The sequence below is a fragment of the Astatotilapia calliptera genome, chromosome 1 (assembly GCF_964374335.1).
Source record: "Astatotilapia calliptera chromosome 1, fAstCal68.1, whole genome shotgun sequence".
NCBI classification, from domain to species: Eukaryota; Metazoa; Chordata; class Actinopteri; order Cichliformes; family Cichlidae; genus Astatotilapia; species Astatotilapia calliptera.
Genome location: NC_137422.1, coordinates 27,550,094 through 27,567,458, shown reverse-complemented (window position 1 = coordinate 27,567,458; position 17,365 = coordinate 27,550,094). Strand labels below are relative to the sequence as shown.

The 17,365-nt window shown below is 39.7% G+C and overlaps 1 protein-coding gene across 1 annotated transcript in view; it reads left to right on the top strand.

Moving 5' to 3' along the window:
• Positions 1–17,365, top strand: part of ush2a (Usher syndrome 2A (autosomal recessive, mild)) — a 222,513-nt gene that overhangs the window by 140,869 nt on the left and 64,279 nt on the right. Inside the window, exons 55-62 of the mRNA XM_026171366.2 lie at positions 1,397–1,552; positions 2,008–2,171; positions 2,371–2,580; positions 6,934–7,136; positions 7,224–7,336; positions 8,209–8,437; positions 9,689–9,857; positions 9,984–10,205. Coding sequence (XP_026027151.2) covers positions 1,397–1,552; positions 2,008–2,171; positions 2,371–2,580; positions 6,934–7,136; positions 7,224–7,336; positions 8,209–8,437; positions 9,689–9,857; positions 9,984–10,205 — 1,466 coding nt within the window. The remainder of the gene's footprint in view (positions 1–1,396; positions 1,553–2,007; positions 2,172–2,370; positions 2,581–6,933; positions 7,137–7,223; positions 7,337–8,208; positions 8,438–9,688; positions 9,858–9,983; positions 10,206–17,365) is intronic.

The window sequence follows — 17,365 nt, the reverse complement described above, 5'->3', positions numbered from 1 at the left end:
GAACTGTTGCTTTTACTATTAAATTAAGTTATGATTTTTTGTTTTGGATACCCCTCCTGCTTCACAACACACATATAAACTAAGAGCCACTCCACCTGAGCAAAATAGTAGCTGCTTTGAAGCAATACAAACCAATTACATCCATTAAAATACTGTCAGTTTAAGGTCACAGAGGGCTGGAGCTATCAGAGGGCAGGGACAGTTGCTACTCTGTTGCAGGGCGACAGACAACCTTTCACATTTACAATCAAACCAACAGTCAATTTATAGTCATTGTTAAACCTAACATGCGTGTGTTTGAACTGTGGGTGGAAGCCAGAGTACCCAGAGGAAACCCATGCAGGCAGAAAGAGACCGTGCAAACCCACACAAAAAGACCCCAGATGGCCTTTGGATTAAACCCAGGACCTTTTTGCTGTTATCTTCTGTTTCAAAGTACTTAATAGAAAAACATGAACATTTAATCAGCATTTATGCTATGGATCAGTCGTATAATCCATAGGAATGTAACTAAGTGAACAGAAAGTAAAAAAGGGAAATTCTTTAAATTGCCCTGCACAGAAACATCAGTACATCATTAATTATGTGAAGGACCCAAATCTGTGTAACCACCATTAACTTTACATAATCTGACTTACCCCTGTGTTTTTATTCATTAGCTAGCTTTAGCCCAAAGTTGGAAACCAGACTATAAGAACTAAAATCAGCATGTCGATAATGAGAGACACATTCTGGTGATGTTCAATTGCTGCTGAAAAACTTAAGCAAACAAGCAGATAGGAACACGTTAACAAGCTGCTAACATGAGTGTGCTGGTAATGAGCTAAGTGTTCGGCATTTTTTAATCAGTGTTTTCTCAGTCCTAATGCACATTCTGGTTCATTTTGTTCTGTCCTGTTCTAGTCTGTCGGCGATTAGGCCTAAAATAAAGGTCCATTTTCCTAGTGGGTGATTAAAATGCATGAGCCTGTCTCTCTGTTCTGCTCTGCTCAGCTCTGTGTGTTTGTCTAAGTGGGTTGGTTAAAAGGCGGCATTAAGCCCTTCTCTTCTGATTACAGCAGAAATTAGCATCACTGTAGGGAGAGGAAAACACAAACCCCGCAGAAAAAAAAACAACGGATGGAGGGGTGTAGAGAGGGAGGGATGAGATGCAGTGAAAGAAGAATAGAAGAGGAGGGAATGAGTGATAAGGATAAGAACCAGTTGAAAATGTGCGTTTAAGTGTGTGTGTGTGTCTGCAAGCATCCATGGGCAGGTTTGTGTGTACAGAGGGTACAGTAGGTGTCTTTATGCTCAAATTAGCTAATGTTGGAGTTAATGGATTCCTAAATATCCAACCGTGTGTGTATGTGTGTGTGTGTGTGTGTGTTTTCTTTTATTCAAATTTCCCTTTCAGATACAAGTTGCTCAGACGTAAAACCAACCAGCCCCTGGCCATCACCACAGTTCCCACATTAACAGCCCAGTCTCCACCCCCCTCCGAAGATCTCCATCGCTGGCTCCATGTTTACTCCGGCACCAAATTGTTCTACCAAGATAAAGGCCTAAGCAGGTGAGATTACTGAAATGAGCTCTAGAGCAAACGGCAGCGCTGCAGCAAACCGTGTGTGCAGAGCCGATCGGCGAGCTGCTGCTGATGCCGATCTTTTAATACCGCTCAAAGATACATTAAGCAAATATCCCAAAGAATTAAATTGTTTTTCACACAGCGTCCCCTAATCTCAGTTTGGCACTTGGTGGAAGCACTTTTTTTTCCACCGTGCTTGCTAAACAGCTCTGGGTTTATGTCTCCACTGTGCTTTATTCAAGGAGTAAACTGAAAAACTTTTGAGTGTGTCAGCACTTTTCATTTGGCAGGACTTTTTCATGTGATGCAAGAAGAAATACAAGTTACTATTTTAGCACAACTATCAGATAAACATATTTTACTTTATTCTACCAGTATGTGGTTGATTTCCAGTTTAAACTAATGTTTGCACTACAAAGAGTGATGCTGCATCTCTACAGATTCACCCGTTTCCAGTACCAGTTAGAGGTTCATAATGATGTGGGAAACACGTCAGGAGAGATCGTTACAGCAGTGACCATGGCTGGGGTTCCCCTCCACCCTCCATCTCTGTCTGCCTCTACTATCAATCACACTGCTATACAGGTCAACTGGACACAACCATGTAAGATTAACTTTCTTCTTTTACACACTGTTCAGGAGAGGTGTTGAAACTCACAGCGTCTTGCACAGGGTCATGCTTTTATTGTATGATGTCTGTGCTGTCCTGTCTGTTTAAAAGAAAGTGACACCAGAGACTGAAAGTATCTTTTTACTTTCACTGACCTATCACTCTTTTCCATTTCTCTTGATATCTATTTTAGCTTTACAAGACCTACAGGGAGAAGTGGAATATTTCTTTCTCACAGTGGAGTCTCCAGAGCCAAGTCTGATCTTAACTTTCACCCCTGAGATCACCTCTGCAGTGATAAGTGACCTCTGGCCCAGTACCACATATCTGGTGTCATTACAAGTGTCCAACGGAGCTTATAATACATCTAAGGCAGTGGTTAATGTCACCACAGCAGATGGAAGTATGTGTATATTTTACTATTATCTTTGGCAAACAATATTTCTGTTTTGTTTTTTCATTCAGCACATGTTCTTCTGAGGTTGTGATTGTCTGTTTTTGAGCCATGGAGAAACCCGAATTGGGTCATGTACAGTTTCTTAGGACTTTCTGCATTCTTGTGAGAAATTGATTCAGGTTAAAGATCAATTTTTAGCAGCAATGAGTTGAACTAATCATTTTTGGTATGACCAGTTTCTCACATGGCTGTGGAGGAATTTTCAGAGGTTCTTTTGTGGCAATCTGACAAGCAAGCAATATTTCTTCAGTCTTTTTCTAATTGAACTCTCATGAACTTCAATAATTAGCATGAAACTTATATGCATGTTCAACAAGGAAGATCTGTAATCACTCATCTGGCAGCTTTACTGGGTACTTTTCTGTTTACACGTCAACCACTTTCCCACGGTGTCAGTCTCAACACTGACATCATTATTCTAGTCCAATCATTGTCTCGCCTGCCTTCTTTGAGCACATCAGCTCTGCTTTGCATGGTTTAAATCTGTACTCTCTGTCATTCTCCCTTTCAGATTGTTTTTCGTGTAACCCACCTTCTCCCCATCTCCACCTCAGACATCTCAGCCAGAGCTTTATTCAAGCCTCAGTCTTCATCTTCACCACCACCAGCATCTAGACTCTGGGGGGTCCTGTCCCAAATCTGTTCTGCCCTGATTTCTAATCGACAAATACATTAATTTCTTTATCTCTATAGATCATTTCTTCCAAGTGATCTCTCCTTATTGAAATGCTAACTGAGGAAAGGGTCTGAGATGTAGCTCTTGGATTTTTTTGGAGTTTCTTGGAGTGTTGTGTGATCTTGGGATGACTTTGTGGAAGCTTCCACTCTTGAGAGGACTGTGGTATTGTGTTACGTATCTGAATACTCCACACCAGCAAGCTACCAAAACTTCTTCGTTTATAGACGTGATCACACTTGCTGATGATCAATTAATTAAGCACATTTGATTAGCAGCACCTAACAGCTACTTCCTCTCTTAATTCCTATGGAAGCAGTAAAGGTGTACTTAGATTCTCAGAGGACTGTGGAGAAAAAACTTTTCTTTTCACATGACTGTACATTGCTTCAATTCAGCACACTTAAGTGTTGTGCCTGGGTTAACATGGATTTCTCTGCGACATTGTGCTTCACAGGAGATGTTAAACACATCATGTAGTCAGGCATGAAATCAATACAAAGTGTGTGAGGCAGATTTAAGGTGTTGTGAATTGCTTGTTTGCACCATAAGCAAACAAACACACAAAAATTGCACACATGCTATAGAAACACAAGCTTTGTTCTACCACTAACAAAAAAGAGTTCGAATTACTGTACTTTGCAATACAATTAACAGTTTACAATTCACAAGAACGAAGTGAAAAGTCAGGTAGAAGTAACAATGATTTGCCAAAATTAAATACATTTAATTTTTAATTTATACCAAATACCAACATTTACGGTAAGAGACACACAGACATATTACCTGTTGATGCAGTTAAAAACCCGATGTGGGACAATAGGATCACATAAACAATACATCAGAATGCAAAGCAGCAAGTATTCTATTGGTTATTCCATCGAGTAATCAGATAAGAAATACTTTTACCTTCTAATGAGCAATAACAAATATTGAAAAAAGAAAAAACACATCTGTCAAAATAAACTGCTCATTGGTTTCTATTTTAGACATTACAGTATTTTAATAATGTTACTGCATACGACATCGGTATTTACATGCCATATTAAAATTTAATTTAAAAAATAAATAAATAAATGATCATAAATATGTTATTATCAAATAATATAAGTTAGACATGGAACCTAAACTAATTTTAGTTTATAATAATTCAGTGTCCAACCTAAAAGCCCCAACTCAGTGGCTTAGAACTTTACTGGCCCATAAATATAACAAATTTTTCCCAGGATGGAAAAAAATCTTTTATATTTATATTTTAAAATGTTAATAGAGTTCCATTAATATAATATTATATATTATTTTCTTTTATTATATATTATTTATTACTTTAAATCTGATCTGAAAAATAATGTTATGAAAGCTTTGAAATAAACATTGTGTAGTACACCTCATGCCTCCCTATAGACTCACCCCTGTTTATTGCAGGTGTTGCAGGTCAATGCAAAGTGGTCTCACTTTCTATTGCATTGACCTACTGTCAGCAAGCAGCCTAATTTAAACATGTGTCAGACTAAGTTAACACTTCATTGCCATGTTTTATAGTAGCTTTACTTCTGTTGCTTTACTGTAGATTTTCACTGTGTAAAACAAACAGCGGCTGATGAAGCAGCTACAAAGTTCACTTTTCTTCACATTGGAGTTTGTTAAACAGGTGCTTTGATTAACGGCTGTTGCCGTACATTATGGAAAACCATAACCACCAGAACATTGATTGACATCATTACAATACAACTGGAATATGATTATATCAGTTCTTGGATCTACTGGTATTTCCCTTTTCAATCAGGGTCAGCTTTTAATACTTTTAACCATGAATTGTTCAGGCTATCCAACTGTCATCCCTACTTTTCTCTCCATTTCCTCTTCAACTTTCAGCCCAGTCTCTTAGCATTCAAGAGTTATCTTTCAAATCACTCTGTGTAATCATATGTCAGAGGCCACTTACCACTGTCTATAGTTTTATTTCCATCTTCACTTCCCTCTTTGAAAATCTTTCCATTTCTTTTTCCTTTCTCACACATCTCTTCCTTTCTCACTATAATCATATGTCAGGAGCCTCTTTCTTTCGCTCTAATCTGAGTAGTATAATAAAAAGTGCATTAAAAACATTAGAAAATCATTAGGTGCTAAAGGCAAAGCATGGCTCGTTTAACTGAGGGGGCTCCGGAGGTAATTTCATTATTTTACAGCCATAAGAGTGCAAGCTCACACACACACAGACACACCAAGGAGGTCTGATATATTTTAACTAATGCAGCTCAGCCCTACCAACCATCTTAACACCGCTTGCAGTCTATAGGGCAATGCTAACATCAGAACTAATTGGCAAGAAAAGTGCATGCTTGTCTGTGTGTGTATGAGTGAAAGAGCGCCTGTGTTCAGTATTGCGTTGATAATACCATCCTGCAGTAAATGAAATGTAGAGCTGCAGTTTGGGCTGAGGTAAGTGCTTTGGCAGCAAATGAATTGGGATAACGTCTCGGAGCTGGGTGCATTTTTACTTAGAATAATAAATGGAGTCTATATGATCACCCCTCTGACACACAACCCGTTTCTCTTATCAAATTCCTTTTCCTTCTTTTTTATTTTTCTCTCACACTCTGGTGTTTCTCTCTTTGATTTTGAATTTTGCTCACTGCGTCTGTGATTAATTCTTCCATAGATACTCTTCTTTCTGCGTAATTCACTCCTCTCTTTTGTCCCACACTCTCTGAAACCCATTTCTTATACTCTAGTTTACCATCCTTTATTAATCACCATGCAGTAGGAGTTTTACATTTGCTAGAAGAGAATTTTTTTTAAAAAGTCAGCTAAATGAATTACGGAAAGGAATTAAGGGAATTACATGGAAGAGAAACTATAATAACAGAATACAGAAAGAGGCAGTTATTCTGAGTGAGTGAGGTGATCGTATTGAATCTATTGTTCTTAGTGAAAATGCATTCAGCTAAGACAAGTTAACCCAATTCATTTGCAGCCAATGCACTTATCTAAACCCAGCCCACTGCTCTACATTTCATTTACTGCTACACAGCATTATCTACGCAATACTGCACACATGCAGACACACAGGTGGTCACCCTGCCTCTAAAACACAGTCACAGTTCCCTGTCATGTATGGATATATGGATAGTCTCTGCTTCTCTCTTTTCTCTCTCTTACACACAGACACACAAAGACCTCTAGAGTTGTATGAAAGCAAATATGATATTCATACAATGTTCCTAATTAACATGCATTTTAAAATGTTCACCATGAGGAACACATAATTTTACCATTTATGTCACTGACTAGAATTTTTAGAATTTTAGAATTTGAATTTTTTTTTACCATTTTAATGGTGTTTTTTTTGTAAAAATAAATAAATAAATACAAGCCCTTTACAAGCAATCATCAAATGAGTTTCGTTGTGAAAGATTAGCACTGATATACTCTTTTACAGCTCTGTCCATCTATTTTCATAACAGGTGGTATGTAAAAATTTACGTGTGTTGCCAAAATTCTTGCTATAATTTTATCAAATATGGTTTCACGATGACATGTCTTGTGTCATGTTTACAGTTTTCATGATCTGAAATAGTTTGTTTTCATAAATGGAGTCAATCATTGTGTGTACCTCACAGAGCCAGAGGGGATGTCTGCCCCAGAGGTGGTTACAGTAAACAGCAGCACAGCACGTGTCCTCTGGATCCCTCCTCTTCGACCCAATGGTGCAGTCACTGGTTACAACATCTATGTTAATGATCGCCTTCATGGCAATGTAGACAACAGCTCAGGGTCATACCTGCTGGGGGACCTACTGCCTTTTACTGTCTACAACATACAGGTACTCATACAAACAAGTGCAAATATGCAAAGAGAGACATCTACTGTAAACATATGCATCGTGTTTTTCTGTTGATGTGCTTTTTAGGTGGAGGTGTGCACAGTATATGCATGCGTACGGAGCAAGGTTACCAGAACTACTACTGTGGAGGACCTGCCTGCTGACTTGGCAACACCACATGCCCAAGTGATAAGTCCCAGGTAATTTACAAATGTACTGCCATTTTTTCATGATAGTAATTTTTTTTCTTTAACTTTCTTTGACAGCAAAACTTTTCTGGCACAACTTCACCTGCTTCCAAGGTGCATGGAGAGGATGAAAGAATTCACAAAGCAGGAACTCCAGCAACACTTGAGGGAAGATAAACAACTTTAATAATTGACCAACGCGTTTTGGTTCATCATGCCATGACCCTGATGAAGGCCACAAGCCGAAACGCATTGGTCAATTATTAAAGTTGTTCATCTTCCCTCAAGTGTTGCTGGAGTTCCTGCTTTGTTTAACTTTCTTGAAAAATTAAAAAAACATTGCTATTTTGTACTGTAAAACTAGATTTAGTGGACAAACTTTAAAGATTGCGATTAGTCTCTCAATTCTACCTTAAAATGAAAATAATCTACTACATTTTCCTCATTATAAAATTTGTTTAGATCATTGACATTTTATTTGTAGCCAGTTAATGGCATATGAAATGTTTGTTTCTCATGTGTGATGCAAACCACATTGTTGCAAATCTTGCACTTGCAGAAAAATGCTGATTTGTGGCTTATTTTTCTTCTAGGAAACTGAGCAAGTTATAACTCTGTATGTTGCTAAAAAGGTCTTTCCTCTGCCAGATGTCAAGAGATTAAAAAAAGGGGGGGAAATCAATAGTGTGAAGTGTATAAAGATACACACACCCTGACACGTAACTCAACTTTGTCAGGCATTAACCATGCATGAACGCGTGTGTATGTTTCAAAGTTTATGTGTGACTGTGTGGGTACAATTGTGTGAAAGGAGTGTGAAGGAGAGCATACCCCTGCCTATCGCTTTCATTTTGTTCTGGTTGCCCCCCTTCTCTCTCTGTCAGGGTGGTGAGATTAGATTGGTCCCATCCAGGCAGACCCAGTGGGATCATGCTGGGCTTTGAGGTTTTAAGACGTACCCTCAGATCATGTGCTGGTGGGTCAACAGGGATCACATCCGCCATGGGGGAGGAGTTAAATGGCACAGGTGGTTTAAGGTTTAGATGTTCCTACCTGCAGTGTCCGGCAAGTCATGGTGTGTGCAGCACATCCTGCTTCCATCCAGACATACAGGTGATTATGCTGCCATCATTTTCTACTCATAAAAATATCTATTCTTTTTTCCAACCATGTTTTGAAGAAGGTCAGGTTAAAACAGTTTTATTCATATTGACATTTGTTTAGGGTTTTTTTTTTCCAGTGTTCACTTTTTTCATCTTTTTTCTGCTATAATCGTCTCTCCCCTGCCCTTTCCACTTCAGTACTTTAGTCTCTTTTAACTAGAAGTTGCCATGAGTAAACATTAAAAAATTTGCTGTACAACAACAATGTGCAAAAGGAGATAGATGTCCAGGGTCTTGGCTGCTGATCTGAAGGGGAGAATGCATAATCCCTCAGGATAGTATGGTCGTCACCACAGAGACCAATAGGGAAGTGCGAACACTTCCTTTTCCATACACCCACTTTTATAAGGGATTCAGAATCAACCTCTCAGTGATTAATTTCTCTAAACAGATTAACTTGTCATCTGCATTGACTTCCATCCTTATGTCATTGAATGCCAGCCAAGTTGGCACAGTGAATGCCTGCTATACATTTCTCCCCACATTACCCAGGGGCAGAAACAGTATCAACAACATATTTACAAGTACACCCACTTATGTACTGCAGGAGAATATGCTGAGATTTAGCACATGCAACATATGTGCTTAAAGAGAAGGGCTTTATTTTACAAATGTGTACACAACACACACACACACACAGGCTGACAGAGGCCTCTCTGCACAGCTAGTCATGTGAGCAACATAAAGGAGTATGGATACATACTGTATTCGTCCTTGTTTAATAGAACCACATAAGTTATTTCCTTAATGTAGTCCCGAGTCCCAAGTAAGAAAAACAAAATGTCAGTGGGTTTTTTATATAAACAAGGAGTGATGGAAAACGTGGAGTTTCTGACTTGATTATGTGAATATAATAATAGAAAGTGCTAACTTGTGCACCATGAGCTCCCAGTCAGGATTGAGCTCCCAAAAAGTACCACTGTACCTTTTAGTCAGTCTAGAATTCATAAAGTTACAGATGTTATATGTTGAAAAGGTTATTTAGAGTCATGGCGTATTTGAAGAAACCCTGAAACTGTTAATTTTGGCATGAGTATTTCATTACAATCATCCTAAAATAAATATCCCCCGCCAAAAAGTTTTAATGGCCTCCTATTTGACTTGCAGTGTCACAGTCAATAATCTCAACTTTAAGTATTTGTTTGAGTTGATTTTATTTACATATCATCTTATACGTTTTTTTCAATTGCGTATTAAACAGGTTTGCTGCAGTGGAGTAATTTACACAAAGAAGCCACATCATCACTGCTGTGAGGACAGCTATTTGAGTTTGAATAACTCCTCCAACCCAGTCTGCTGCAATGGCAAACTAGTCCCATCTCTTCCTGACCATCAGTGCTGTGGAGGATATTATGTCCATGTGAAAACCAGTGAGTTCCAAATTACTTTATGTAGTGTGTTTCCACTAACCTCAAATCTATTGTGTTCTGCTTTCATGGGGTTTGCTCTTCTTCGTGTTGCTCAAGTGTTTACTTCATTTGTCCTTGTCTTTGTAGATGAATACTGCTGTCCTGACCACTCGCAGGGCCGGGTCTCTGTGGGGCTGGGTGACAGCTGCTGTGGGGGGGTTCCTTACTCAGTGACAGGCGGCCAGCTCTGCTGTAGTGGGACCCTTCATGATGGCTATGGGGTCCAATGCTGTGGAGGCCAAATCGTGGATAAAACACTGGTGTGCTGTGGTGATGCTGAGAGGGGTGCAGTGCATAAATATGCTCCAGGTGAGTAAAGAAACACATGGGTCAAAATGTAAGCTAGCATTAGCTGTTGTTTGAGTGTTTTTTTTCCCAGTGTTGAAGACACGGTTGTTTAAGTCTGACAGCCTGATGAGTTGTCGAGACAAAGTAAAGGCCCTTTTAAAAGAAAACTAGTTGCTGTGGTGTAAGAAGGATTTTGTCAAAGTGAAGTTGGTGGTTATGACTTAACGTCTACCTAGGGAAAAAGCGACAGGAGAGTTGAGCAGAAGAAAAAGGTTGAGAGATAGACACATGGTGCAGGAACGTAGGGTCGTTTCCCTTTCTTTCTCTCCCGCAGTGTCCCAAAGCACCCGGATACCATGGCACAGATGGGACTGTGCGCGTGTGTCGGTGTGTTGGTGTGTGTAAATGTGTGTGCCATTAGACATCTTTGTCATGGCAGATGATGATGAAACACACTCAGGATGGCACCGTTGAGGGCACTGCCAAGCACACAGCAGGAGAAATACACACTCATTCTCTCTCATACGCACACACTTTTACACATTTAGACGTTTTTCAGGCGCCCCCCATACACACACACAGAGTCAACAGGGTGCTCTCGGCAGGGTTTGCTTGAGTGTTGAGTGCCAGAGAAAAACACGTGGACTCTATTCATCACACATAAACAATGGCCCCATATGGGCTGGCCTATAGTACTCTGTTAGCCTATCCATACACACACTCACACACAAAAGCTCTACTTACGCAGAAATATATAAATTGCTGATTAAAAAAATTAATAGAAAAGAGTTATTTTTCTTTCTTGGCTGTTCTTTTTTTTTTTTTTTACCCCCAACCTGTAGTTTTTATTGATTGTCAGTAAGACTCTTTTGGAAAGTTGTTAAGTGTTAACTTTCTTCCTAGTAATCCTTTGTAATTTAACATATATTATTATATTCCACCTCATCATGCCATTGCCCATTTTGTCTCATCTTTCTTTTCTTCTCCTCCACTGGATCCTCTGTTATCTCTTCCAGCTGAGCAGGCTATATGGTCATCCTTCATTTGAGGAGGCCTCCCAAGGAGTGCATATGCTCCCTACCTCTTCTTCCTCTCCATCTTCTCTTATTTCTCATCTCCTCTCCAACTCTGTCATCTTGTTTTACTCAACTCGTTTCCCCAAACTCTTCTGCTTCATCCTCTGGTCTCTTGCTCTTCCTTTTTATTCTCTTACCACGTTTTCTTCTAACTTTTCCTCCTCTCTCCCCTCCCTTCCTTTATGTGCCCCCTTCCCATCCACTCATCAGTCATTAGCGTTAGCTTCCCCATTGAGAACATATGGTATGATGGATCGTAGGGCTAGCGGCGCTAGCAAGGCTAAGGGCCATTTGCCGGGTGCATTGCGCTGTCGGGGAGCCCTGGGGCCAGCTATGCAACCTCGACCCCACACGTCTGTTTCAAGACAGTCACACACAACATGCGCACAGCAACACTATTATAGGATAGGCTACTTAACCTTGGCACCACACACTCTCATTTCTCTTTCTCATTGAGTGCAAGGTTTGCTATTTTTAATGATGCAGAGAGACAAATTAATGTGTAAAAGACAGAGAAATGGAAAGACGGAATCAGAGAAACTAACAACATCAGAATATATGCAGGTCACTTTTTTAAAGTGAGTGAGAAACAAAAAGTAACTAACTCTATATTGTATAACATTTTGGTATAAACACTTGCATTGAATGAAAAAATGTCAAATTAAACAACTGATGCAGAAAGAAATGTAAGAGAAGGAGAAAGTATTAAAGAATAAAAAATACTGAGTTAAATGCAAACACACAAAAAAGATCGGAAGTGAGTAATAGAGAAAGTACAAGGAAAAAACCCCCAGAGGAGTGGTGAAGAGCTAGATGGAGCAGATTAAAGGAGGAGTGAAGGGTATCCCATTGTGCCCAGCTGATAGACTAGGTTAGGCTGATGTGATTATGGGGTCCCTGAAGTGCGATCTATCACACATTACCGTCCACACTGTCAACAACCATACACACACACTGCAGGGGAACAGCAATGCCAGGAGACAGCCGTCTGGCAACGGATACGTGTACCGGCTTGTGTGCACATGTGCACACGTAGATAAACACACAAGCATTCAAACACAAACACAGCAACAATCAAGCATCAGTACACACACACCTGTATAAAAACTTGCATGTGATGACACACAGAGTTGCATGTGCTTGCACATTCATCCAAAAATATACACATGGACACATGTGCTTTGGGCTGGACTATTTGATTTAAAATGGGAAAGCTCCCAGTGTAAATCAAATGAAATTGAAGTGGGTCAGAAACTTACCTCATCCAACCCTTCTCAAACACAAGAAATCAACACAACAACACACATCAGTGAGCAGGGTTCAGTCTTTCTTTCTGGTTGTCCTGCAGTAAAAGATTTGGCATCAGTCTTACTTTCATTTTCTGAATTGTCTTCCACTCATTTCCGCTTGGGTATCATTATTTATTATTTCAGTGGCTCATACTGAAATGTTTTAAAGCTGCAGTGACTTGCATGTGTTTTTGTTTACTTGTTTGTTTGTTTGTTTGTTTTCCAACTCAAGCTCCTCTCTAGTGTTACTATCAAATTATTATATACTAATATTCTTTTTCCAGCTTATGACTATGATAATAATAGCACATCTGGAATGTATTCACAATACTTGACGTTCCGTATTTTGTCATAATCCACCCTTATTTCTAAAAACATCAAATTAATTTTGACCTCATAATTCTTCACACAATACCCCATATTGACAAAGTGAAAAAAGTTTGCTTAAAATTATTGCAAATGTATTAAAAAAATTAAAAAAATATATATATATTGTAGTTTCTCCCATTTCCAGAACTCATCAGTAGGGATAGGTATCGTTTAGGTTTTATCCGATACCAGTACCAAACCGGTACTTTTGAAACGGTGCCGGTGCTTAAACGGTGCTCGAAACGGTGCTTAAAGAATGAAGAACACAAAATTGGTCCAAAAACCTCTCATGTTCAGCTGTTTTTTTTTGTAAAAAGATAACAATGTTAGCCTTTTCTGCAGCTATAGGGGATTTATGGCATCACTCTTGGCTGGAAGCAGTGCTTAAACAATGGAAAAAACACAAACTTTGTCCAAAAACCTCTCATGTTTAGCTGTTTCCCTCTTTTTCTTTGGTCATTTCAGCCTTTTTGGCCAGGGTGAAGGGAGTATCTGCCATCAAACAAGAAGACAGCCGCATGTAACTACGACAGTGTTTGCTAGTTCAACTTACATGCATTAATTTAATAACGTGGTTAGTGTACTCAACGTAAATTACACACGAACAATATTAAGCTACTCACACAGAGAAGAACGGCTGCTGCTGCCATCATCATCCTTCATCATTTCTGCTACACTGGCAGGGCTAGGGGCCAGGACTCTAATCTTCGGGTTTTTGGGGGATGTTGCTAACTCCGGGTCCGATAACAGGCAGCACACCCGCAGTAGATGTGCTCGGTGTGAGGTCTCGCAGCAAGCTATCAAATACGGCACATTTTTCGGTTTTTAACAAAATGCTATACGTTGCCAGGTGTTTCATCAGATTCCAGGTGTTACCTCCTTTGCACAGTATCGCGTTAAAGCACTTGTTGCAGGCTGCTGAGTTTTTGCTGTGAAGTACAGCCAGACTTTGACCGCTTCACCTTGGGCATTTTTAATCTGTAGCTCTGCTCTAAAAGAACGTACATACCTGGACCCGCTTACTATCCTCAGAAACGTAAAATGATTGGCTAGAATCCAAAGTGTATGACGTCTCAGAAAAAAAAAGCACCGAAATAAAGCACCGAAATGTGCGCTGCTTTTCGGTCTGATTACTACCGTTTATGTCAGAACCAGTGCCCATCCCTACTGATCAGTTGGGATGGGGAGCATCAGTGCATGGACATTTTTAGACCTCTCTAGAGATGTTCAGTTGGGTTCAAGTCTTTGTGCTGGCTGGGCCACTAAATTGTCCCAAAGCCACTCCTTGGCTATGTGCTTAGGGTCTTTGTCCTGTTGGAAGATGAACTCTTTCCCCAGTCCAAGGTCCAGACTCCTCTAGATCAGGTCATAGCAAGAATGACTCACAATACATTGCTACAGTCTCCTAGCTCCTGCTGACAAAAAACCTCCCCACAGCATGATGCTGCCACCATCATGTTTCACTGTAGGGATGATACTAGCCAGGTGATGAGTGGTACCTGGTTTCCTATTTATTACATCAGACCAGAAAATGTTGTTTCTTGTGGTCTTGGAGTCCTTTTGGAAAACTCCATGTGGGCTGTCATGTGCCTTTTACTGAGGAGTGGCTTCCATTGACCATTCTACCATAGAGGCCTGATTGGTTGAGTGCTGCAGAAAAGGTTGTCCTATTGGAAGGTTCTTTTAACCTCCTAGGACCTGGATGTGGACATCACATTTTGGGCTGTCTAGACCAAAATACTACATTTGCCTCTACAAGGGCCTGATATCCACTTACGAGGACATTATACTGCCACTGCTCTATTGAAATTTTAAACAAATATCCTCATATGTGGATCTCATTTTTCTCAGAAACAAAAATTAGGTGAAAAAAAATCTGGTAATTCTTTGTTTTTACATTCATTATGTGCCAATCAGCCCAAATGTCAAAGAGAAATTAAAAATGCATGCCATGGAAGAGTTCGGGTCCTAAGAGGTTAAAGTGACCATCGTGTTTTTAGTCACCTCCCCGACTAAGGCCCTTCTACCCTAATTTTCCAGATTTGCCTGGAGGCCAGCTCAAGGAAAAGTCCTGTTGGGATGATGGAGCCCACTGTGCTCATTGAGACCTTCAATTCTGCAGAATATTTTTCGTACCCTTGCCCAGATCTGTGTCCCTGTCTCAAAGGTCCACAGACAATTACAGTACTTGGACTTTATGGGTTGGTTTGTACTCTGACATGCACTGTTAGCTATGGGACGTTAGACTGGTGTGTGGCTTTCCAAATCATGTCTAGTCAACTGAATTTACCACAGGTGGATTCCAGTCAAGGTCTAGAAATATCTGACTGAGCATCTGTGGAAATGAATGGGCTTGAGCTGAGCTGAGTATAAATGCAAAGGCTGTGAATACATATGTACGTTTTATCTTAGTTTTTTAATTTTAATACGTTTTCAAGAATTTCAAGCAAACTTGTTTCACTTTGTTCTTTTGGTGTATTGTGTATAGAATGTTTTGGTGAAAAATAAGTTTAACCCTATTTGGAATAAGGCTGTAACATGACAAAAAAACAAGTGAAGTGCTGTGAATACTCTCTGGATTCAATGTACATTAGTTTTGTGGTGGGAATGTTTCTTGTGGTTGAGAAGATCCAGTCTGTCACCAATGTGGATCCACTGGAGCTTATTGTCCGTCTTGTTTTTTTTTTTTTGTTTTTTTTTTTATCTATCTGTTCAAATAACACTTACAGTATACACCTACAGTATATACCATCAGTAACAGCCAGCCTAATTTCTACTCTGGGCAATTTTGTAGTTTGATGTATTATTGTGATGGGCCATAATCCTTTCCTCAGTGTCCTGAGTTGTTACACAATAACACAAAGTCTCTGTGCTAAATCCTTCTCTTCCAAATCTGCTGGTTTGTTTAAACAGCTTCCATTTCACTTTCAAGTAGATTAAACACTGTTTGTTTTTGGACAAGAGAGCCTCAGTTTTCCCACAGTATTTCCTCCTGTGCTGCAGGTTCGAGACCAACTTTTAAGCTTTTCATTTGCTCCTCTTTTCTTCTTTTCCTGAGTTTGTATGTAAGATGTTTAGCTAAGACTTAGGTGAGATTAGATGGAGTTTAAAGGAACTGAGTTTGGCGTCTTTGGCCTCCCGTTGGTTCCTGACTCTCCTTAAGTCCCATGCCTCACTGGGCTCTATCATTTAACCTTTATACTTTTTCATTATCATGTCCAGATCTTTAACTCTTCAATCTGCCCTTCAACCCCATCAAATCCATCTCTCACTGTGGGTGCTACCATAAATGCCCTCCCCACTTCAATTTTTCTGCAAGTGAGTGAATCTTAAAAAATGTGTGCATTTCTTTAACTCCTTCTCTTACTCCCTCCCTCTGTCCCAGCCCAGCAGGCCCCATCCAGACGTTCAAGGACAAATCTGAATATCCCTTTTCACCGTTTAAGTGTTAAAAGCCTGCCGGTGCCGGGGTGTTATCTTAACGCGCCTTGCCGTGCCATCATCAGAGCGCGTGATGAAAATGGCTGTGATGATGCTAAAAGAAAAAAAGAGGAGGGGGAGAAAAAGTAATAATCAAATATGTTTTTCAAGGGCACAGTGACCATTTGCTGGAGGGAAATTATCCCAGTAGTTAAGCTAGCTCACTCTGAGCCTGGTGGAGTTGTGAGAGTGGATTCGTTTGTGTGTGTAAGTGTGTGCAAATGTGCAAGGTGTATTACTTCAACTTAGTGCATGCATCCTTTCCTTCTTCTCTGTTGCTGAGTGTTTTTGTATCTGTGTGAACATGTGGTTGCTTTTTTACATATATCTTTATGCACAGAGGCATAGATTCTTTGCATGTCCTTTGATTGTTTATGCCAAGAGATTCTCATCACTTTCTCTGTGTGTATGTATTTCGGTTTGTGTATGTGTGTTTATCATTGCCAAAAGCCCCTCATCAATGATGGGTAGCAAATGGCCAACGGTAGTGCATTCCAAACAGCAGCGTCTGGCTGCTTTAGAAGATCGAGTACTCTCTGAACACAGGAAGACATTTCTCTCTCTGTTAATGTATTTATGATGATGGCTTTTCTATTAGGTTTACTTTAATGACTGGCAAGAATAAAACCAGAGGCTGTCAGGAACACAGCACACAGATGAGGTGTGTGTGTGTGTGCGTGCGTGTGTTTGTGTGATTGTGTCTATGTTGTATTTGCGTTATTATATTTTGTTTGTGTTACTCTTGTTGTTACATGTTTTGGATACATTAAAGTTGTAATTTAAAAGTATGCACACACATGCAGATTTACATTTACAGGAAGTGATTACTATTGTATGAAATTAAATATGCTTATCTGATACAAAGATGGACATCGTTGCATTTAAAATAGTTTTATATCAGTACCCTTGAATAACCTTGAACAAGTCCAATAGGCAAATTGGCATTTCCGAGTTTGCCCTGTAATGC